Raw genomic sequence first — 25,806 nt, 5'->3', positions numbered from 1 at the left:
CGAGTCGTTTCGTTGTCAGTTGTCAAATCTCTCTTCTCAAGCCTACCTTTAGTTTCAACAATCACTACCGAGGCAGTCCTAATTTGGATTTTGTAATGTTAGTGCAGTGATGGCTACTTCTTCATTTAGGTAGGTTAATAAAATTGTAAGGATAAAAATAGCTATAACTTATATACGCAACGCAAGTCATTTTCTTGTCGACCACAATCAGTTTAGGTTAGGCCTATGTTTACAAACATTAACTTTCAATTTTTATAGTTTTTTTCCAATCATGTACAGTTCCAATTGTTGATCTGCTCTACGATTTTGTTTAAATCTCCAACCAAGTTTACCTACATAGTTGATGGGCTATTTGAATTCTCTAAATAGCTTCATTTCTGTGTCATCACTTTTTATATGTTGACACCTTGGTGGTATCCAAATCCAATCTAATTTTAAACCAAACTTATTTTGATTATACAAGGTTTTTTTTTAGATTTGAAAAGCCAGAAGTCTTAACTTGAACTACCTCAAAGTAAGAAAATTATAGAAACTCTATCATAGAAGCAGTTGTGGTCCTCCTGCAGAGACAACTTATTTATACTAGGGGCCACAAGAGTCTGCAGTTGGCAGCAGCCAATACCAAGACTGGACTAGTGTGACGTTGCAACATCATCCGTTCACTACTTGTCGACACTAATTAAAATATACTAAACAATATTTTTAAATCAGCTGGTATTATTAGATTTGGCAACACTGCACTGTCCTCATCGACTCCTTCGAAGTCACGTGGCAAATAGACTCCTCCCCCAACTGCAGACTCTTGTGGACCGTACTGTAAATCATATGTTTTGTAAATATTAATTAATTGTTTATTTTTTGAGTAGCCACTATCAACCTCCCTCTTGTACTGTTCTTTCATGCCTCACCCCTCGAGTATCCATGTAGGAATTGCCCTCCAGCAGGTGGTCGACAATAAAACCTGGGAACCCCTCTCACAGGTTCACAGAAACTGACATCCAAACAACCCCTTTGGCCAGCCTATTACCGTGAGCTTTTTGCTGTGTATGCTGCCATTCGTCACTACGTTAAAGCAAACAGGGCCGTCCCTAGGGTTAGCGGCGCCCGGGACAAATGTGGTCGTGGCGCCCCCCCCCCAGTAATAGTCGCATTCACACATTTTAAAACTATGTTAATAAGGGATAGACGGGATTGAATTTTTAATTCGGGATGGGACGGGATGGGATTTTTCCTGTGCATAAAAAGAAAGTCTTGAGTATTGCAGTTACCAAAAAAGACACACAAAATCAATTTTACCATTTATGGCAAAAATTTACAGGCATAGAAACTTGTGACTCGCGGTCGAAATGTCTCGCGATCACAGCGTGATCGTCGGTATGACTCGCGGTCACGGCGTTATCATCGGTATGACTCGCGGTCACGGCGTGATCGTCGGTATGACTCGCAGTCACGGCGTTATCGTCGGTATGACTCGCGGTCACAGCGTGATCGTCGGTTTGACTCGCGGTCACGGCGTTATCATCGGTATGACTCGCGGTCACAGCGGAATCGTCGGTATGACTCGCGGTCACAGCGGAATCGTCGGTATGACTCGCGGTCACAACGGAATCGTCGGTATGACTCGCGGTCACAGCGTGATCGTCGGTTTGACTCGCGGTCACGGCGTTATCATCGGTATGACTCGCGGTCACAGCGGAATCGTCGGTATGACTCGCGGTCACAGCGGAATCGTCGGTATGACTCGCGGTCACAGCGGAATCGTCGGTATGACTCGCGGTCACAACGGAATCGTCGGTATGACTCGCGGTCACAGCGTGATCGTCGGTTTGACTCGCGGTCACGGCGTTATCATCGGTATGACTCGCGGTCACAGCGGAATCGTCGGTATGACTCGCGGTCATGGCGGAATCGTCGGTATGACTCCCGGTCACGGTGAAATCGTCGGTATTACTCGCGGTCACGGCAGAATCGTCGGTATGACTCGCGGTCACAGCGTGATCGTCGGTTTGACTCGCGGTCACGGCGTTATCATCGGTATGACTCGCGGCCACGGCGCGATCGTCCAAATGACTTGCGGTCACGGTGCGATCGTCGAAATGACTTCGGCTCCTGCGTTCGTGGAATTACCGTGAACACCTCTCGCGATAGCAGCGTCATTTTCACTCGCGAAGCGTCAAAATTGCCGATGATCGGATCAAATCCCGTCCCGAAAAATTCCAGAATCAAATTAAATCTCGTCCCAAAAATCGAGAATATTTTTTTCCTGAAAATTTTCCGAAATTTCGGGACCCGTACGTTGATACCAGTAGCCGCTGCGCGGCGCCCCCTTAGTCGCGGCGCCCCCCCGGCCGCGGCGCCCGGGGCAGCTTGCCCCGGTTGCCCCCCCCTTCGGACAGCCCTGAAAGCAAATCACATTTTACATTAAATTATAGATGCCCTAAAGGTTGACTGGCAGGTGATTGGGGCTTGGTAGGTGCACATTTTTAAAATAACTGTGATGATGGCGGCGAAGACACCTTTCATTGGCTAGAGCTGCATTCCACAGATCAATAGTTCAACTTTTTTACCTCACTTAAAGAGCCTAAAAATCTTACTTTATTTTTTAATTTGTTTCAGTAAAGTAGACGAGTATGGATTCTCACGGCCTGATGATTTCAATTACGATGTTTATGAAGGTTTTATGTCAAAATATTTGAAAGTTTTGGCAACAAGGGCCAAAAAGTGGTCCAGTTTATTGAAAAGCGGCAAATCACTTCCTCGGAGTAAAACTCTAAAACGTTACATAAGGAAAGGAATTCCAAATGAACATAGAAGTGAGGTAATGTTATGTATTATGTTAAACATAGAATTATCTTTTACTTAGGTTTAACTAACACATGGAGGACGGAGGTAGGCCTAATTCTTTTGACAGCAGTCTTCAGTTTTATGCTAGTTGACTATACCTCATTCAGGCACGCACATGTGGCTGAAATTCGGTAATTGTGGTTTGACTACTCTGTATGTGAATTACTTGTACAGTTTTTATACTTTTACCAATATGTAGTTCATTAGGTCGTAAAAATTAATTACTGTTTTTTTTTTTTATAATTACTAGTGAGTAGTCTGTGCCAGGGATGGCTCTAGGACTAATACCATAGACTAACCCTAATACTCATAGGGGGCAATTGCCTAGAACTAAATGAGTTTCATTTATCCCCCCCCTCCATTCATAATTTCGATAACATTTAATGATTGGAGGTGTATATTGTAGACTTTGAGTCATAGTATAAATCTAATAAAAAAATTATAATTAGCGGTGTTTAATCACATATTTTTAAAAGGTCGGTATAAGTAATGAATCCTCAGTTCAAACTAATTTCTAGTCGCCATGTCTTCTGTAGGTGGGTCTTCGTAAACTTGTACAGCTCGTGACATCTAAGCTGGCACTTGGCCGATCACTACCAACCGGTCGGTGTTTGGACAGACATGTCTCTTGTCTCTTGGGCCCGCGCATGCGCAGAACACGTTTCTAGTAGTTTTGACGCTTTTTTACTTACGTAATTGCCTTATGGTGTGAAATGTAGTATTGTGATATTATAATACTTTAATTGACACCATAAGGAAATTACGTAAGTACTGTAATTCAATTAATTTCATTGTATTTTGGAAAAATTACCATGAAGTTATCTTTAATGTTTTTGTAAAAAGAACAACACATCATCTTAAACATATCATCATAAATTAAAATAAAAAAAAATAATAAATTAAATTAAAAAAAAATTAAATTAAAATAAATTAAAATAAATTAAAATAATCAATAGCCTACCTGCTTCCCCGACTACTTTAGCTCAGTCATTTCTACTCTACAAATTATTAATATAGCCAGATAAACAGAACCAGTAAAACCAAACAAGTATAAAACAAACTACTCACTTTGGTAGCCGTTTGATAACATCTAGAGGTGGAGACTATGCTGCTGGCTGGCACCAGCGAGTGCGAGTGATCACGCGATCTCTAGTTGCCGCTGCCTTGCTACCAAAAGTTGAACATGTACAACTTCGCCAGCCACTGACAAATACTCACCGGCTGCGGCACATGCTGCAAATTTTTTGTTCATATTAAGCTGACAATAGCGGCTTCTTTAAATTTGCGGGAGATGACAGCCTAGTATGACCCGTGCTTTAAATAAACAGTGTCCGGCTTGGTAACGTTGATACTTCTATTTCTATTTTACCTGGGAAGATTTGGACCCAAGGTCCACTCAACCACCTTAACAGGCTACTTAAACACAATATAAAAATTTACATTTTGAAACAATACTTTACATTAGAGCTAGCTAGTCGATTCTCTATAGAATCATGTAGATACCTCACTTACATTTTTTATACGACCCATACTATAGATGTGACCCGAGGTTAGGAACGCTTGTCAAACAACGTAAATGAAGTATATAAGTCAATAAATGTCAGCAAGTTTTCCTTATCTGTAAAAGTTTTAATCAAAGAGGGAAATAAATATGCATCTATTTTTAATTTTATCTGAATACATATTTAGCAACAGTTAATTTAAAACACATATTGAAATCGAAATGCCTCTAAAATTTTATCTTTTTCAAGTTGGTTCACAAGAAAACCTTTGTAATTACAGCCAGTTAAGAGTTTTTGTAGGAGACAATATGGTTTTCTTTTTTCTTGATTGCATTTGTAAATGTAAATCTCTGATTTTACAAAGTCCATTAGAAGGAATCTTAAACTAAATATGTTTTTAAATGGGTCAAAAGTCATATACAATTTCAGCAAATACGTTTAGTTTTTTTGTGCAGATGGATTGGTTGGATGTTAGTTAACAAATAAAATTATGTTTGCACAGATTTGGCAGTTAGTTAGTGGCGTTGAAGCTTTGAAAAGGGAACATGGAAGAGACTTGTACAAGAAAATACTGGATGGTCCAAGACAACAAGACATAGTAGACACCATACTGACGGACCTGCCTCGTACTTTTCCAGATAACATATTCTTTGTTGATATGAGAGAGGAACGGCCTTCACAGCTGTATAGAATTTTAGTCGCTTACTCTCATCATAATAAGACTGTTGGGTATTGTCAGGTGAGATGGTTTCCACTTCATTATTTCACTTTAGTAAAAGCTTGCTGATACAGTACACTCTCGATTAACTGAGACTACCTTGGTTACGGAGAACCTCAGATAACTTGGAGGTCGCTTGGTTTTGAGGTTAAGGGTTACGGTACCAAATTAAACAAAAATGATCAAATAAAATTTCCATGCAAACATTTTGTTGAAATAAGGTAGTGTCATTAAAGAAACAATAACACAAACATGCTCAACACTTTTTAAGGTGTCTTGAAGCACTTTAAATGCTGTACTGTATTATGAAAACTATCCTAAACCAACAACAAAAAGCTATGTTAAAAAACCATAAGGTAAATATTTCTAGCTTGACAAGTATAAAATGTCATTATTAGCTTGAGTTTGACCTGACACTTGACACAATCATGTCAACATCAAAAATTGTAATGGCAAAGAGAAAGATTGTCAAATGGCAATGTTACCCCCGGTATTGCCACTCCTATTTTTTACGTTTTGTAGATACGTCCAGCTTGTCAACGGTTGGTGGCCAACCTTGTACGACAGATTAAACATACTTGTTAGTCTATACTAGTACTGTGTGATTTTCATTTTCTATGTTATTGTGGATCATTCATAGATAAAAATTATACTTGTAATTCAAGTATTAATCTTAACAAATCAATTACTTTCTTAAATTTCCTTTACACAGAAACAAACCTTAATAACGTAAGGAAATTATTGTTTTCCGACCCATAACGTGAATAATATATATTTAGGCCTATAACAACATTGGATAATCAGGGCTCGGATTATCAAGAGTGTACTGTATGGCATTCAATAGATCGATTAATTTAATGGTACCCTAGTCTAAGGGTATCCTTTTTACTCCCAATCAACCTTCTAGGAGTGTTCAGCAAATTTTGCAGGCAATTGGCTTAACTTAGTTCAATTTTACCCATTGGCATATCTGTAAAAATTTCCTATTAATAGCCCCTTTGAGTCATTTTATCAGTATTTGTACTGTCCGTGACAAATTGATATTTTTAGATATTACAGCGCTGTGTTTAACTGGCACTACCAAACAAGCCATAAAGTGGGTATTGTTCATGGTCCTCTGAATTGTTGGATATGAATGAACATGCTTTCCAACAGTACAACCATAATTTGATTAAATATTCATTATTGGATTTTCTTACGTAGGCTTTCACCACCGGTGTCATGAGAGTTTATGGTGGTGTTTTTGGCGCAACTGTCTCGTCACTAATACACTGTTGCCAGACGTTTTGACCATTCTGTAATGTGGCATCCTCAGAAAGGGCTAGTCTGACAACAGTGTTTTAGTGACGATGCGGTTGACGTCAAAAAACACCTCCATGAACTCTCAAATTATTATTGGATGCCTGTTGGTTCAATTATGAGAATAGTTCGTGGTAACTAATTTGATGATTAGATACATGAACCGAGCTGTTCTTGATAATTGCCTTTAATAATTTATTATGGTTAGAGACCCAGCTAAAATAAATTAACAACAAGGTATATGTCTGATATATTATTGTAAAACGGTGTAAGCATTTAGAGGGAAAAAGTAAATAAATGATTCACTTAACAGTCATCTTTGCCTTAAGGAATGTACTCTGGGTTTTTAATATTTATCTTCTTAAGATAATATTGTTGATATGCACATTGTCTAATCATGAAACTCTAAGTAAGAACTGATTTGTATTAAACGTCATAGCATGACGTCGCCTATTTAGTATTTATTTTATAAGATTATGGTTCACGAGTCACGGGTTATCCTTTGTTCGAGCGCAAAATCCAGTTATAGCCTCGGGTTCACGAGTACGAGGTTACCTGCGCTCGAGGGCAGACAGTTAAACTTCATCCAATTATGACAGGGATAAACCCGAGCGCAAAAAGTCGGCTTCACGTGTTCAATTAGAGAAAACCCCGGGCCAAATGTCGGGTTCACGACTCATGGTCTAGCGCAAATTGGATAATCTCAGGCATAAATAACAATGGTTTCGGACTTCAACTTAACCCTGCTAGGGGGAAGGGTTAAGTTGTCATAATGTCGGAATTATCTCGTTTGCTCGTTTATTGTTTTGTTTTTTTTTTAGCAAAAAGATTGTTATATTCGAATTCACTATTAAATTCCGAACAATTCCATTACCCTCAACATAGTATTTATTTTTTTCATTTTTTTACTACTGATTGTCGAAAACATGCAAAACATCCTAAAAAAATGCTGTTGAGACATTTTAATTAATTAATTACTAAATAAAAATATAACTAATAGCTTAACATATTCATATAAATTTCAATTGCAATCAAATTTTATTACACAACTGTTTTATATTTATTAGAGCACTTTTGAACCCTTTTATTTCAGCTGAACAGTTGCAATATAAAAATGGTTCCATCAAACACTGTTAGGTTTGTCTAAGAATTTTTATTGTATAATCTATATAGAATATAGGTAATTTTATTTAAGTATCCAAATTTAATTTTGTATGTTTTAAATTATAAGTTTATGATATTATGTTTATGATTTAACAGTTGTTAAAGACCTTTTCATCTGATAATTTCTTAATATTTGTCATATCGGGTTTTACAATAAGTTGCTTTCATGCTTAGGGCTGCGCTCTACCTGTCTGTCACGCACAAATGCCAGGGTTTTAGTTCTTACTGTTTGTAACCCCAATTGTGAACCGATTTAAAAGATCTGGGTGTCATATTTTTCGTTAAATATTATTGTAGGCTTGCAGCTTTTAAAAATTTTGATATTTAAAAAAATGTTGGGCTCGAAGGTTGGTAAAAATGTTTAAATATGCGTTTTTTATCATAGGTTTTAATGCATACAAATAATTTTTAGAGAAAAAATAACAAACGGAGGAAGTGCAATAGATTCTTAAAAACAATAATCTGCAGTTAGTTTATTAAAAAATTTAAGTTTATTATTAACTTTAAGTTTAATAAAGTTTAAAAACTATTTTAACTTTTAGTTTTGTATTAACTTTACATCGTTATCCCCCAGTGAAGTTTTTAGTAAACGTAATCACCCAGATTCGAAAGGTTTGCAAGCGCTCTTCATGGCCCTGTTCATGGCGCTGTTCAATGCAATGGTATAGGGACATTGGCGTTCAGCAACCTCGTATTGAGAAATCCGAGCTGAGGTAGAGCGCACCCTCAACAGTCTGAGTAAACCCAGTGAAATAAAGTGTAGCTACATACTGAGGTATTGAAAAGAGCGCAAACTATTAACACTAACTAGGGTGCCTACTGCCATCTGATTTATAAATTCCACTCATCTACACAGTAAGTACTGTAATGAAATATTCTGATATAAAAAAAATTATAATATTTCAATTTTAAATAGTATTCCTAACTATACCTTAGGACACTTTTATTGCAGGAACGAAGGAATTTGTTGTGGTTCTTGCATACTATTAAGGGGCAATTTAGAATATAAAGTAAGAAATGATTTGCGTGTCTTAAACAAAGATTTTGTTTTTGAAATTTCTTGTATTGAAATTGTTACTTTAAATATTATTGTTGTTTCTATTTACAGAACTCCAAATTCAGATAACTTCAAACATTTTCTTAGAAAGTTGAAAGGCTTATTAAAACTTCTGATTAAAGATACATCTACTAAAAATGTATATATAGAGGCTGACTTTAATGTTGATATTCTGGAAACTTGCAGCCAACCATATCAAAAGTTAGAGTTCATTTCTATTTTGGAGCAATATGGTTTCAAAATAATTTTTTCCTCTCCAACAAGAATTACTCAGTCCACAAAATCTTGCTTTGATAATATTTTATCACAGAAAATTAATCACCAGTCATTATCAGTAACAATGAATTTAGAATTAGGCATCTCTGATCACAGAGCATTCCTATATTAAGTAAAACTGATAAAAATATAATAAAAGGTAAAAGATGTAAAAAAAGATTGTTTTCAAAAGAAAATACAACAAAATTTGTTAACAATGTAAAAGAAACACTCTGGAATGTTTCTGTAAATAATTCTTTTGATGATAAATGTTTAAATTTTTTTGGAACTCTTCAAAATCTATTTGAAGAAGCATTTGCTATGAAGTTTTATGGTACCAAACCTTGTAATAATAAAAAGTCCTTGGTAACAAGAGGTAATACAATTTCTAGTATTATAAAAATGGAATTAAGCAGACTTGTAAAGAAATCAAATGATTTTCATTAATTATGTTAAAAGGTATAAATTAACTTTCAACAAGGTATGCAATGAAGAGGGTAAATTTATAAAAGATTCAGATAACAAGAGTAAGGCTGCTTGGTCTATCATTAAATCTGAACTCTGTCGTAAAAAAAGTGACATTAACTTTCCCGATATTAGGGTTAATGACAATCATCTCAAAAGTGGCAAGGAAATTTCTGAATTCTTTAATAACAAATTTATAAATATCACAAAATAAATTGGCCTAATGCCTCCAGAAGGGGATGCACTAAAATTGACAAGGTATTCATTAGCAGGAAACCAACCTAATTCATTTGAATTCAGTTTTGTAAGTATAGAAGAAGTTATTAATTATATAAAATCTCTCAAAAATAAAAAAAATCTGCTGGATGGCACTGTATTCCTATCAATCTGATGAAAACAGTCTCTAATTTCATAGCTGAACCTTTATCTATAATTATAAATCAATCTTTTCAAACAAACACTTTTCCCAATCATTTAAAATATGCAGAGCTCAAACCTCTCTTGACAAAATCCGGACAATTATCGACCAGTTTCCCTTCTACCATCATTTTCAAAAGTATTTGAAAAACTAGCATACAAACAAATCTCAAGTTTTCTTGAAAATAATAATATTTGTAATAAAAATAATGAAAAATCAATATCAGAATGGGAAAAGATTACAGTTGGTGTTCCTCAAGGCTCGATTCTTGGACCTTTACTCTTTATTTTCTTAATAAATGACTTGCCTAAAAATGTCCCTAACAACTTTATCTTATATGCCGACGATACAACTGCAGTTGTCAAATGTAAAAATGATTCAGAATTATCGCTTTAAGTTAAACAAGCCTTATCGGAACTGGAACAGTGATTTAACATCTATATAAATAAAATTAGAGTTTTGTCTGTACATTGTTCAGAATTATATATTTTTAGGTTATTTTTACGTTTTATACATTAAAGAAGCAGAAACGAGTCTTATCTCTATTTCTGTCTGTCTGTCTGTCTGTCTGTAACACTCAAGATGGCATTTTACGCTATCTTCTCTAGGAAAACGAGAGTACCTATCAAAATCCAAGTCATTTTAACGTATTCACTGGATTGGCAAGAGTGTCTTTAGCCATTAAAATATGGCCTCACTACTTTGTAAATAAAATTACGGACGTTCAAAAATGCACTTTTGCGCGATTTTTGTCAAGTTTTCGTCCAATTTTTATCACATAATCATCTATGAAATAACGAACAGCTGTTCGGATCAAGATTTGTTATTCTAGCTGTCACTGATATGTTTACAAATGTTGTTTACAAATACCGCAACCATTTTTGATCACGTTTTGAAAGCAAATCCCAACTAAGTGAGATTAAAAACTTTTTTCTTACATATGGATTTAATTAATCGCAAGTACAATAATATAGTAACTTCTTGATCAGCATTGTACGTGTTATTAAATTTACGGAAAGTAAATAAAGATACGTCTTCTAACACTTAGAACATATACTTACGCTTATACTGTTACTCACAGGACGGTAAATATACAAAAGATGGTAAGTGGTGATCGATTTTGATTGGACACTCCAATCATCATCAGACCCAATAGGTGAATGACAAGAATCTTGAATGGTGTCCCTACTTATACCCTATCCAATAGTTAAACAATCCAATAGGGTTGTCGTGAACCCATTTTTTGGCCGTCGGTTAAAATTGGTCGAGATCAACAATAACCGCGGACCACGAAACCCCATACTCGTGAACCGCCTCTATAACTTACTTACTTCCTGCTGTGGCCACTGGAAATGGTACTTGGCCTCCCCAACACACTGCCTCCATACATCTCTGCACCTTGTGTCCTCCCTCCTTCTTCCCAGTTTTCTTAGGTCCTTTTCTACGTGGCCCCACCATCTCAGTTTTGGTCTACCAAGGGGTCTTCTTTTATAGGATTAACTGGTTAAAAATATAAATATAGTGCAGATTACGTAGTACTAGGCCTACGTATTTCAAAATAGTATAAAATTCATCATGTAGATGATCATTAATTCATACAATTGATAGTGTTGCATATCTCTTTTCCTTGATTTAAGTTCAAAACTAAAGTAAAAACCTGTAAGTGCCCCAATTCCTCTAAAAAATGAAACTAGGTTCAGATTAGGTTAGGGTAGTCATTTTATTTTCATAATTCCAAATAAAATTGAGTAATTCCTATTCTAATCAAAATACTGTATCAAATGTAATAACCGCACTAACCTAATTGTATTATATTGTTGAGGGACGGACACAGGGAACTAGGCAAGCCATTGCCCGCGTCCTTGACGAAGTCCGGTAGCTTTGCCCAATGTAAGCATCTAGTTCATCACCTGGCTGCTTTTGACCAATTAGGGCCGTTTTCCTAGCACCAAGTTTGTAGCAATCCAGAATTATGTGCCTTTTGCAGTCCCATTGGACTGGTTTAAACTCAACACTCTCAGTTGCCATTGTTGGTTCCCAGAGTTTAAAGGTGTTTGCTGAGATACTTGCATCTTGACCCTCATCAGACCTACGCGTAGAACCTCTGACCTGCCGAGAGTGGAGTGACTATTGCACCTCTAGGGCGCTTGTCCACCCTAGTCCTGACACAGTTGGGCCTGGTGTTCCTCAGGTCTTTGTGGATTCTTTGAGATATGGGTCTTGTTCTGGATGAGCTAACCACTGAAGTGTTGGCAGTGCAGCTTCTAGAGTTGTAAGCCTGGCTACTCCAAGAGGCTCGGTACGATTCACCGCTGAGGAGCCCGGTGACATTTACCTCTTCGGCACGGGAAAAGAGCCAGCAAAAGAAGAAGTAGGCTGGTCATAGAACCCAGAACAAAGAAGAGTAGGGATCTGGGGGTTGGCTAGGGCACCTCAGGGTTGTCAGCCTATAAGAGGCCTCAAAATCAAATCAAATCTAATAAAAATATAGCCTCCCGTGTAGTTGACTACCCCTGAGGGTGCACTAACCTAAACTCACCTGACAAAATTTGCATTTAGAGTAGTTGGGACTTTGGGAGCATTTAACCGGATTTAATCCAAAACTTGGTAAACAGGGGATGAACTACATAGCTGGACTGCTACTTCTGGTCACCAAAAATGAGGAAGCTGTGTTTTGGTTACTGATGGTTCTTGTGGAGCATAAACTACCAGACTACTACAGTCCAACCATGAGTGGTGTCATCACGGATATCGATGTACTGTCAGAACTTGTTAGGTAAGTGGGAAAATTGAAGGGAATCATTTATTTAACGGGTGATCAAAATATTAGATTTAAAATTGATTCTATTACGGTGTCCTCCATGCATTTAGAGATTGTAGCTAAAAAATGTAACACAATGTGTTACAAGATGCCTCTCCAGCAGCATGTAACTGACCTTAAGATAAGGATGGTTATCAATTATGCTTTGTTTATGTAAATCATGATGCATGAAATTGGGTTCGGGAGTACATTCTCATTTGACAATTTTGAAAATAGAAAATAGTTATTTGTGTAAATAGTGTGCTAAGTGGCACTTTGTGCTTGCATTACACATTATATTTTTCCTACTGCTACTATAAAGCATAGAAATACTTTGTAAGCCTGACGATGGTGGAGTTATAGAACCGCCAAAACATATGTAGCAAGTAAAATTTGACACTACCGTACATGTTAAGGATTGTCTATGACAAGATGCGTTTTTACCATTATTAGTTTTTAAAATGCAATCCTTGGGCTATCAAAATGAATTGTAAGATTACTTCTTCACAAAAACATTTTGTGCTGATGGTAGTTAAGGTATTGTGGGTATTTTGCCCAACAGCTTGGGAGTGGCGGGCAACCTAATTTTGAAACAAGATATTTTTTGCCAAAGTATTATTCATACTTTTAAAGTTGTTTGAGTTCTTAAGCCCTGTAAAAATGTACGCTACCTAATATATTGTACAGTACTGTGTTGGAGTAGAGTAATGGACCAAGTATATTGTTGAACGTTATGAAGACGTTTTCCATTGCAATACAGAGAACATGTTGGCTGACAATACAGACTCTGAATTGTAAGTTGAAAAAGTTCCAATTTGTCCATTAGTTTTAGTTTATATAATTTTGTATTGTTATATGGCGTTTCCTATTAAATATTTCATTTTGATCGTCGGGAAGTTTTTTTTTTCTTTACCTCAACCTTACTAAATACTTGAAATGTGCTTTTATGTAGCAAGAGGAAATTGCCAAGTAAATTGGTGGGGGGAGGTTTAAATAGAGGGCAGCATAAAATGGGGGGGACTGTTCCCCTGGCTTGTGGGGGGGGGGGGGCACCTCTGGCACCTCCAGCCTATCAGTTTTGCGGGTTTTATGAAAATAAATTATTAACTTTTGGCTGCGCAGCTTCAGTTGATTGGAGTCAAAGTGAATTCATGTTAATTTGAATGGGTATTGTCGCAATAAGTCAACAAAATCAAATGTTTTACACTCTTACAAGGCATCAACAATATGAGGGCCTAATTATATATAGGTTCTTGAGTTGTTTTTCTAAGTATCGAGATTAATTTTTACGTTTATGTTGCAGACTAAAACTGCCAGCTCTCCACTCCCATATAACAAGACAAGGCTTGCCGTGGCCGTTGTTCGCCACAAAGTGGTTTGTGTGTCTCTATGTTGACGTTTTGCCCGTAGAGGTAAGTGCTTTGATCACTGAGCTTAAAAAGGGTGGTCAAACTTTATTTGCAAAGGAATATTCGAGCTAATCCAACCTGTATGGAAAAAAAGGTTCAGTATCGTAATACGTTACTAGTCCTGAAAATAGGTGTTTACCGGACAAGTGTGGTCATTCCTGTGAGAGACTAAGTCGGGGTTACCATACGAGTCAGGTAAACACATTTTGGACGAGTGACGTACAATATTTTATGCCATACCACTTTAAGCTAACTTAACAATAACAAATCTGTACAAATCCTAATATTTTCCCATCGACTAAATACTAACAATCACTACCTGTTACCTCTAAGAGAGGTTATGTTTTCATTTGTAACCACTCATATAAAATAAAATCAGCTGGTTGGTGTTAGGTAAAAACTCGTTACAGTACAGTAGTACGTAATGACCCCATTTGTTTAAGCTGGAGGCAAACAGCTATTTTCTGGACTAAATCCTTGTGTGGGAAGGTCTTTAAAACAGTAAAGTGTGGTGTAAAAACTTATTATATTTTGCAGTGCTTTTGTTTGTGTTATTATCCATCTCTTTAAAAAAATAAGAGCTTAATTCAAATGTATAGTGGTGAGCAAGAATGTGGTTTGTTTTAAACATATATTAATTAAAGGTTTAGTAATAATCCTGGTAGATTAATATTGTGATAGTCATGTAGTTGATTTATGTTATTAGTTTAAGATTGATATTATGTCATATTTTTAATTTTTACCGTCCTAAAATTTTGATTTTCATCACATTGTCAATGCTATGTAAAATAGTTGCATGAAAATAACAGTTATGATTTCTGATTTATAGACCACATAAGATGGTTTGAAGGATTGTTTATTTTGACCTTTATAAGCTAATTTTAACAATCCAGAGGTCAATCAGTCAGTCCCCTACATTCCTTACTACATTCTATCTACATTGTCCTACATTCTTTGCTACCTATCTTAATATATCTATGAATCAAAAAATAATTTCAGTAATCAGTACTTACTGATGTATTGATACATTTGTAATAAATAGGTTAAAATATTGGAAACCAATAATATTACAGTTCCGATGCTTTTTAGGTAAAGATTCCATAATTCACTACATATTACTTGTCATAAATGCTGAAAGATATATCGTTCTATTTCACCAAATGGGGTTTAAAATCCTCTTTAGTTTTAGGCTTACATTTTTATCATGTAATACAGCCCTTCTACCAAAATTAAAACCACCATTACACGATAATCATACTTTTTACCTAAAACTAAGAGATTGAGTTTGCAGACGGTGTTAAGGATATGGGACTGCTTGTTCTATGAGGGCTCCAAGATATTGTTCCGAGTCGCTTACACGCTGATAGCTCGCCATAAAGACACACTCCTCAGTTGCCAAGACTTCGGCTCCCTCGCTGAGTGTTTCAAGGGAATCACGAGCGATTCTTTCACACTTTACTGCCATGACTTTATGGAGGTTAGAAATTTCTTTTCAATTACTGGGTGTGTTCGTTTTTGTATCTTTTTGTTCATAAGGTTGTGGTTAGTTAAAATAAAATTATTGAATGGTTAAACATTTTATTTTTTTTAGTTGGTTCTCAAATATATTTTTGTAACTAAGTTAGTAATTTTTAGATAATGTTTGTATCTGGTATATTATAGCTTAAATTTGTTATAATGAGTTTCTGGACTAGAATACTTGAAAAATATCAATGAAAGTTTAAGCAACTACCAAAATAACTAGACATTCCAACCCATGTTAAAGTTTTTGAATCAAACTGGGGTAGTCGAGTTGAGCCACCAACAGAGTTCGCTGACCTAAATTTCTAATTTCTGATCTGTCAAATACGCCAACTTTTTAACCAAGTGGGATTATTGCAAGCTATAGCTTCTTTTATGTTGCATACAAATTTTATTAACAGAATACTAAGGGACAGAACTCTGTGAGTGACTCATTCGACTAAGTTCTTTTTTAATGAAAAATAGGTGACAGCTGCTCTATATAGATTGGATATACAAACCAATTGGGTATCCAAACTTCAATTGTTACTGTAATTAAATAGGCGTTGTAGTCAGCTATTATAATTTATATCGGATCATTTTAATGCATTCTTTTAATAAGTAGGCTAAATGTGTTTATATACCAAAATAAAATAAAATAAACGTTATCAGCATTCTGACACATACTTTCTCCCATAAGCTTGTCAACAACCTTTATCATGGGTAAGCGGTGGGAGTAACTATGATATTTTATAGAGAAAAATCCCAAAAGTTGCAAATGAACATTTCCTCTGTTATTTCACTTCAAACTATCATTGCTTGAAAAAAAAAAAACTAGCCTATTATGTTTGTTAAACATATTTTACAGTCACCAAATTATTTTGCAGAGTATTTTTAAAGTCCCAGGATCCTTCAAATTATCAACTCTAGAACGTCTAAGGATAGAAGAACTGCGGAAAAGAGAGGAAAGAGAAAAATTACGGCAGCGAGCAACTCGATAACAGACAAGACATCTTAGACAATTGATCTAGTCCTCGCGCCATCTGTAGCAAGTTTGCTCCTACAATTTCACTTATAACATTTATTTAGGTATTGTAGACATAATTCAATAGTTGAAACCAAAGAAACATCTAATGTGACAAGAGTCTAGATGGGAGTTTAGCTCTAAACATTGTTTAATGTACATCAAAGATGGCCATTATTTTAATTTTTGTCATACTGCAACAAAAAAGGCTGTTTTATACATTGTTAATAAATAAATTGACTGAATGAATGATTGATTGACATGCATTCCGGTTCTAAATTAGCTCTTTTTCTCTTTAGGGCGATAAAAAGTCAGTTGGAGTCAAAATTATCAGCTTTATATTTTTAGCTGTAAAATTTGTACTCTGATTTTGCTGAAGGAAATAATCCTGGTTTTTATCATTGTAAATGTTTATTGTTTTTATAATTGTTTATGCTGCATATTTCATTACGAATATATTACTGTACTTTGTTGTCGTTTACAAAAAATATATTGAATTTCAAAAATAAAATATAAGTTATTGCGTTGGCGGGGTAACAAATATTGCATCTAAATAACAGTAACAACTTCTTGTATATAATCACAAAACAAGAATGGAATAATATTTGTATGTAATCTATAAAGGTAAATAATTTTTGACATTTATGTTTTTTTTTTCAACTATTTGGCCTAAGAATGGTGCAGTATGACAAAAAATATAGTTAAAATCCATATTTTAGCCCCTGAGCTTTTGCCCATAATATGATAACTATATTTTTTTACTAAAAATAATCTTTACCTTCATCAATCCAGCTCAAATGATGTAAGTGTTGGTTACAGCCGTTTTGGTATTACAATGCCATCGTCAGACAACGAAATCTCGCCTGAACTGAAACTACAATTCAATTCGCACTTTATATTCAATAGCATTTTTATTTTATATCAGAAAAGGAACCCTAAGCCAGGAGTACAAAGTTCAACTGATAACGCCACCACCCGGAGCACAACATAGGAATCCTCTAGTCGGCATCTTGCTCGGGACGGGAACAAGTCAACCATTGCGTTTAGTATGACAGGCTTGATTGTTTTTGTAAATGTGTAAATATTATTCGTATTTTTCGTGTTTGTTATGTGTTTTAACTTCAATAACGCTACTTCAACCGAGATTTCGTTGTCTGACGATGGCATTGTAATGCCGAAACGGCTATAACCAACGCAGTTACATCATTTGAGCTAACATAAGGTGAAGGTAAGGTAAAGCCTATTTTTTAGTAAAAAAAATAGTTATCATAATATGGGCAAAAGTGTCTTTTTGACCCTTGCCGTTTACCGACTGAGGCGAAGCTTAGGTTGTTAAACTTGAGGTGAGGCCCAAAAGAGTCACTTTAGGTCCTAGTGTAAAATATACTATTTTTAGTGATAAGATCTCTTCGCCATACAGCTGCAAAATATTTTTTTCCTTGCGGTGCTAAAGTGTTTCTAAGATTTAAAATAAATGCACTGGTAAAAGACTTCAACTAGGCCTATGACCTTATTAGTATTTATATCAATTTAATAAGGCTGCAAACTTGTATTGCCAATTAATAGTAAGACATTGTAGTCAACCAATTGTGCCCATTATGTAGATAATAATGGGATAGAAAGTAGTAATTATTGTTAATTTATCATAGCTGCATTATTATTGTTGAAAAAACAATACAGTCATCTTTCTGCTGTTCTATATAAGTGTAGGCCTAATATGTTATAAATGTTTACTTCTAACCTAAATCTTACAGAAACAGAAGATGTAATTAATGATTACTTTTGTCACTGATTTTTAACTGACAAGACAAAGATGGGAGCTATGTTTAAAGAAAACTTTTAAAGCAAACGATTACAATTTGAGCTATATCAATTTGGACTGGTTATAAAATATTTGGAAAAGAAGCATTTAGCAAAAAACTCTTTTCGAGGCCAGAGAAATCTTTTTGACCCACACCCAATTCAATTTTACCCAATACTTCCTTTCTTTTTAGTTTGGAAAATCAAAACTTTTGATATGTTATAACATATTTCTCATAGATCATAATTATTCATAGTTTTTGAAGAAAAATAACTTATTGTGATGAAATCACAAAATTATTTTACTGAAGGCAGAACAAGGTAGTTCTATGTTAAGTATTATCTTTCAACAGGATGGTTCAGAAATCAGATTTGAGATTTTTTTTACAATCTTTAGGTATTAGCCTGTGTTGTATTGTGTGTTTTCACATTTATTCAAACTAAACGCTCAGGAAAACGTGCACCTCTCTACACAGTTATTTGTTTGTTTTATTGAATCCTGTGCACTCTCAGCACTCAAAAGATATACAGTGGTTAAAACTGAATACAAATATTGCCAATAGGAGTATAAATCATGCAGTTTTATATTTATCCAATAGTTTTATCTTAAAAAGTGTAACTAAACTATTACAAGAAATTTGTCATTTATAATTTGTTATTATATTAAGATGATACTAAAATGTAAGAAAGTACTAAATATTTCTTTACAGCAATGCTATTCAAGATTATGTGGTATCGTTTTGTTATACTTAATTGCCATTGTCATCTGAGTTTTATTGCTGTCAGTCACAGTATTTTAAAACAACAGTGCTAAATTAATGACGAGCAAATATGAATTAGGTAATTCAAAAAGCACCTGACAAATTCAAAGCTAACCCTAAACCAAGTGGCTTCTCTACCAAACACATTCAAATTACAAAACTAAATCCTCCAGGCACAATTTTACACTTGTCAACGATCTGAGCAACAAAAACGGTCATACTAGAGAAAGACTTTTTTAAGCTTTGAGCTTAACCCTGCTAGGCAAAAAAATTTGTGTGACTGACACGACGGCAGTGACAAAAAAATCTCAACTTTTTAACCTCATAATTAGTTGCTCTACATTGTTAAAATTAAACACGTAACCTTTTCTGTTTGACGTATTCTTTTTGAGTGTTGTTAGTCACAGGATGTAACGTAATAGTTGTCTTGTTTTGTTTGGATCTGATGTTCTCTTGGTCTACTGTACATGGTTTGCTGAGCAAAGGCGTCACTAGGCGAGGAAGAGCCATCTCTCTCATAATCATTGCTATCTCTATGTCGTTTGCCACTCTGAGATTATCATGCTGAAATACCTTTCTCACAAGCCTCGTATCCATCTGGAAAATAAACAATGAAATAAATATTCCTTTTTATTGAGAGTCCTTTTTTGTGACAATACAGCAAACTTTTACTTCGGCAATCAAGAGGTAGCCGGACACTTTTTACCTAGCATTTGCCTGTTCACATAGGCCTCAAGCCTGTGCATAGAACTTACCAAGCAAATTAAGGCCTGTCTTAGCTGGGCAACGACATCCGCATGACCCGACACAACCGGAACGGCAACATCACAAACCCCGAAGAACGCATGAACATGTACTAGCTGGGTGAACAAAGAAACCACCACCTTATTGTGCCGCGTTACTCACATGACCAAAGTCCAACATATTTGTTTGTGAGAGGTTCCCCTTCTGTACTTAGCATATTTTGTACAGTGAATAGAGCTAATTTGTGAAGCTGTAAATATTTTTTTAATGTCCCACCTTTACATCCTAGGATGCTAGTTCTAGTCCGGAACTGTTTTACACATTACTTCAGGCTAGTCCTACAGAAAATATATTGGAAAATATATATATATAGAATATTTTGCTGCTCTATAATCTCTATAATAACTACTTTATTATAAAATGTTTCTATAAAAAAAATGCAAAAATAGCAATAATTTGAGATTTATTGAAACAAATACAGTACTTGGAATAACCAATACGTTTAATTTTAACGTTAGAATGGACTGCAATAACCTTAAAAATTAAAATCCCACGGAACTAGGTTGGCTGGCTACCAATGGCAAACTGGACTGGACGAGCCATGCCAGCCATCTGCAGAACATAAAATAATAGCAGTGTCAGTCAGTCTTCTTCTTTACGATGTTTTGATGTAGTCATGATTAGATTGTGTCAAGTTATAGATCAGAGGTCCAACTTAAACAAAATGAAATTTTTTTTACAATGTGTGTGTATTGGTTTATCGTAGTTCTAATAATAGGCTAGGCCTACTGTGTTTAAAGTTTTCAAGACGATTAAAAAGTGTTTAACATGTTTGTTTTTCTATAACAATACTACGCTATTTGAAAAAAAGGTTATATCAAAATAACATTATTATAATTTTTCATTCACTATGTTTTGTTTAAAGATATATTTTACAAGTATTTGACTTCATAATAAGGTGACCTCCTTGTTATCCGAGATTCTTGGTAACCGAGGTAGTCTCTGTTACACAACCTTGGTTAATCGGGAGTGTACTGTACTCTAGACTGCCTCTCATGTGATATAACTACTATACTCGTCCGGTAAACACCTATTCTCCGGACTAGTAACGTAATATAGGTACTGTTTTACGGAAAATGCATTTTTTCCAAATATTTTGGTTGAATGACATTGCTGCCATGGGTTCAAAGTCCGTCATGCTACCATGGGCGCCCATATGGGGGTGCAAGGGGGTGCACATGCACCCTTATGGCTGAAAAAATAAGAAATAAATTGAATACCCATAATGTTCTGTAATTCTCATTATTAATCAAAAGTGGGTTTTAAGAAATTTATAAAAGTACGCATTATAAGTCATACATACGTTAAAAGTACTGATTATAATATGTCCACATCAATGTTGTGTAATTGGTCTTGTACTCTACAGTAGATTCCCTCTTATACGGACTCCTTGGGACCGAGGCCAGTCCGGATAACTGTTTTTCCGGTTAAACCGACGTCCCCAAAAACTTGTTAAAATGGACCGTTTAAATGCATACTGTATACATTATTTGACATAAATTTAGGAGAGCATTGTATTTAGACACGTGATCACTGGTCTCAAATCTTTTCCTCGAGAACAGTCATTTCAGTACCACCCACTTCCTGCCAATCTAATCCGGTTAAACCGATGTGCTGATAAAAATTGTCCGGTTAAAGAGATGTCATTTCTGCCGAATGTAGTCCAGTTAAGAGGGAATCTACTGTATTATATAAATTGAAAATATAATATTACATCTAGCTAGAGTAAACTTAACTACTGCAGTTTTTTTTATGGTTTTAGTTTAGCAATTTGAAAATGTAAAGTTAGTACTTCTGTATTTTATTGGGTTTGGATGTCAGTATATTGTCTTGTATACCTATACCAGCGAACCTGTGTACTTTCTTTTATTAATGTTATTTGTGTTGTGATTAAAAATATGCGATATTATTAATTTACTTCTGTTATAATTTTTTTTTTTAACTGGTGAAGTGAAATGTTCTCTTGCTTCATAGATAATATATTCTATTTTGCTGTCCACACTATTGGTGAATTGTGGTATAATTGTTGTACATCTTATTCAAAAATATCAAACAGTAATTTAAGTTCTTTTATCCTTATTCAAAAACATTAAATACATTTTATATTCATTAAGGTATCATAATCTTATTTTATATATTTGTTCCTTGAATTAGCAATTGTTTTTTATAAAATTTTGATATGTGAATAAACTTAAGAATTAAATAGTCCTACGTTTACCCAGATGCAGATTTGAAAAAATGTAGGCCTACCAGTATTAACTTGTGTATGGTTGTTTTTTTGTTATCTTTGACTAAAACTCTGTTAATTTGCTTGAACACAGTTTTAGGAGATAAAATTTATAGCTTATGCGGTTTAAATAAAGAAAACCAAACCATAAAAAAAATATATATTGTAGTGTACTTCTAATCCTCAAAACCTGTTTGTTTACACTTTATTGTCAAATTTCAGACATTTTACATCTTTTTACATTTAAAAATAGAACCTGGCTATAAAGTTTGAAACATTATTTACCATTTATTTTAAATACTAGTATTATGCTTTTAAACTAAATTCTTTATCCTCCTAAATGCATTTAAATATGATTTTTAAAATCACAATTAATTAATCAGTGGCTGGTTAAGGTTATACTTTCAGCCTGTTGATTTTATTCTTAGGTAGACTAACTTACCTTGTATTGGTGTAGTATCCAATGAGGCTGGAATAATTGTTTGACTGAAACCAATCCAAGCAGCGAGTCCCTTTGGTATGATTGGGGCAAAATAATTGACTCCACCTCAGATTATCTCCATGTTTTGGAACTCTAAATCAGCTGATAATAAACAAAGACTGCATTATACTGCCTTCTTGATTGCAGAATTCCAGAATTTATTGCCACAACTGTTCTAAGAATTTGTGTTAGCCTATTTTGTGAAATTAATCAGATCAAGGAACTAAGAAGTAGGCCTTAATGGGGTTTTCAGAATTCATTTTGCAATTTGGAACTATTTAGAGTTTTTTGACGATTTGTTAGTTTTGGAAACATCCAACTACCAAAACTTTAATTAAGTTTTTGTAATAACCAAGTTTTTTTTCAGTAATTTACATTTGAAAACAAAAGAAATCACAGAGGTTTACAATTAAAATACTTTCCCAAGCTATGCATGATGGTTTTGGAATTCAATTACTGTTCCCGAACTCAACTTTAAAACTAAGACAGTAATCTTTAAAATAATTGATCTTGAGGCTATTTTTAAATTGATAATATTGTATCAATATGTGATACAACAATAAAACAATTCAACTTGATCTTATACTAATAACCACCTCAATTTTTTTTTATTCAAATGATATTTTTATTTAAAATATTTTAAGTTGGTTGTCTTTACCCCCTTCAGTTGTATTAATTTAAAGTCTGTTGCACGTTCTCAATTTGGCCTTATGTCAGTAAGAATTATCAATTCAAAAGCTATCATGGCAACAATGTAGGTGTTGAACTCACATAGTTTGAACAAACTTTTGAATACACATGATAAATTGACTTGTTCACATCAAACTGATAAGCTGATTTGAATGTGTGTTAGAGGCCTAAGTTTATATGTCTCCCCTTCATCTGATTTCTTCCCTCCAAAACACATTAATTAAGTCAATTTCTTCATGAGTTTGCTGCATACCTTTTAAACTTCTTAAGCATTAAGAATAGTCTTGAATATATGTCATTTTAATACTGAGTCTGTACTGTACTGTATTTATCATGGAAAATCCTCTAAGGACAGTCATGCACTAATTCTTAGTCTGCACATTTTCAATTTGTTTGAGCAAATGCTTATAGCATCAACATGGAAGCTTGATTGTCTCTATTCATATAGATTTGATAGCTTTCCGCTTTTGTTGTATAATTTAACTTGTAAACCTTTGTCCTCTGTGCTGTTTACTTAGTACATTTAGATAATGCTCAAATTGTATCTTAGAAAAATGTTTCCTATAGCCTTATTTTTTTACTGAGTACTATTTGACTCTTTGTTATAAATAAAATGCTTTCAGTAATTACTTTTTCTTTGAATTGTATTTACCATATCCAATTTAATTGTTATTTTCCTGCTGATGTCAATGGCTGGGTGGTTTTTTTAAGAGTCGGCAGGAGTCAATAATTTTGCATTGTTGTTGACCGTCAGATGCCAGGCTTAACAGTGGTTGTCCAAGCGCCAATCAGCTAAAATATGCATTCACGTTTAAGCATATTAATCATACACTGTAAGCTTGATTACTGAGCAGAAAATGTTATGCGATTCTCAAATATATTTTCCTTGTGAATTGCTTTTTGGATTTTTAAAAATTTGTTTTAGAGGTTGAAAAAAAACACAATTTAATTCAATATATTTGAGTTGTTTACCAAATAATAACAACTATCAAAATGAAAAAGTATATAGCAAATCACATCCTTGGTTTCAATAGCTTTAAAATGAGATATTTTGCAACTTTTTATCTTAACAAACAATGCTGAATATGCTTCAACCATTAACATTGCCGTTATGGGCAGAAAATCCAAGATGGACGGCGGTCCTGCCGAATCTTAACTAATATACTGATTTTACTCTGCCCCAATTAGTAGCAAAGCCACTAAACTTAGTTGTCAATTTAGTTAATGGTATTAACAAATAAAAAACAGTTTATTAAAAAGCTATTCAAATATTAAAACTCATCAAAAAAGTTTAGCAACTAAGGACTGGAATATGGAAAAGTCTCACTTTAAAAAAAACACATATAAATATCTTTACTATTTTTTTTATAGGAGTCAAAAATGTATATATTTAGTTCGGCTTTCATGAAGACATTGTTACTTGGTTCTTACAAGCGTAACCCATATCCAAGCTTACATGAGAAATGTGATAGTAAAAAAAACTACAACTTTATTAGAACAATGTACCAGATAGAGTTTAGTTTACTATGACTATCAAAACAAGGGTTTGTAGCTGGAGAGCAGGCGATAAGGCAATGTGTGAAGGGTGGCAAAGGTATAAGGGGATGGAGATGACTGTTACCTTGACTGGGTTATGTACTAGAGATGGGAAATACTGTTACTTTTCAGTAATAGTGATATTTATCCTATTAGTTGTATATCGCCCACCACTATTATGTACACAGTACAGTTGGACCTCAATTATTTGACACTATGTAATCCAACGCACCACTTACAGAGTCTTATTGGCAGAAACAAAAACAAGCCTGAAGCTAGATTTATCTCGCTCTCTCACAAAGAGAACGTATTAACACATTCACTACCAGGTGACTCAAGACATACTAAACAGAAGAGTGTAACGTGTTGAAAATAATGGTCAAGTTGTATCACGATCAAATGAATTGAGATTGAGAAAAACTATTTCAACAATTCCATACTTTGGTAAATCAGAGATCTGCCCGGCCCCTTACCAGCCAGATTTTCAAGGGACAGGTATTCAGATGTATTAGCCCTCATTCCGTTAACTTTATCATTCTCTTTCATCTGACTTATTTATTTAAAAAAATGTCATTTCTATGCAGCATAGAAACCCAAAAATGTATTAACTTTGCACACATTCATTCTCACCTATCATACGGTTTGGCGATATATGACGGCATGTCAAAACAAAATCTGGACAAAATTTTGATAGCCTACCTCAAAAGAAGGCTATACTGAACCTAGATGAAGAAGATTCAGTAAAACAATACTTTTCTCAGGTAAAAATTCCAACGGTGTATGACAAGTACATTCTAGAATGTATAATCTGTGACAAAAACCAGTTCCATAAAATGATTTTTGTTTTTACAGAAATGTCAATTTCTACTTTACAAGAAATAGAGATACAATAAACCTATCCCAACACAATTTAACATTTTATAGAAAAAAGCGACTCACATTGGACCCATTTTTAAATAATTTACCACCATCACTAAAGTTGCTATAGACAAAAAAACATTTAAGAAATAATGTAAAAAAAATATTTGTCAATAAAAGTTGTTACTCTTTAG

General features: G+C 34.5%; 1 protein-coding gene across 1 annotated transcript; it reads left to right on the top strand.

Annotated features, from left to right (window-relative positions):
* LOC128993450 (growth hormone-regulated TBC protein 1-like) lies at positions 1-21,113 on the top strand. The gene is made up of 7 exons (XM_054417352.1): positions 1-129; positions 2,617-2,818; positions 4,849-5,085; positions 12,338-12,498; positions 13,826-13,934; positions 15,223-15,408; positions 16,319-21,113. Exons 1-7 carry the CDS (start codon positions 110-112, stop codon positions 16,430-16,432), a joined length of 1,029 nt encoding a protein of 342 aa, XP_054273327.1. The 5' UTR covers positions 1-109; the 3' UTR covers positions 16,433-21,113.
* Positions 21,114-25,806: the final 4,693 nt, after the last annotated feature.

Source organism: Macrosteles quadrilineatus, unplaced genomic scaffold, assembly GCF_028750875.1.
Source record: "Macrosteles quadrilineatus isolate MER2022 unplaced genomic scaffold, UCM_ALF_1.0 Scaffold_4__1_contigs__length_99947679, whole genome shotgun sequence".
Classification (NCBI taxonomy): Eukaryota; Metazoa; Arthropoda; class Insecta; order Hemiptera; family Cicadellidae; genus Macrosteles; species Macrosteles quadrilineatus.
The sequence above is the reverse complement of the archived record's forward strand: the minus strand, read 5'-3'. Positions and strand labels throughout refer to the sequence as shown.

Excerpts from the sequence above, each read along its gene's own strand:
- LOC128993450 (XM_054417352.1), top strand. The coding sequence starts at position 110 with ATGGCTACTTCTTCATTTAG. Across the intron at positions 130-2,616 it reads ATGGCTACTTCTTCATTTAG|TAAAGTAGACGAGTATGGAT; the intron begins GTAGGTTAATAA and ends AATTTGTTTCAG. Across the intron at positions 13,935-15,222 it reads TTGACGTTTTGCCCGTAGAG|ACGGTGTTAAGGATATGGGA; the intron begins GTAAGTGCTTTG and ends TTGAGTTTGCAG.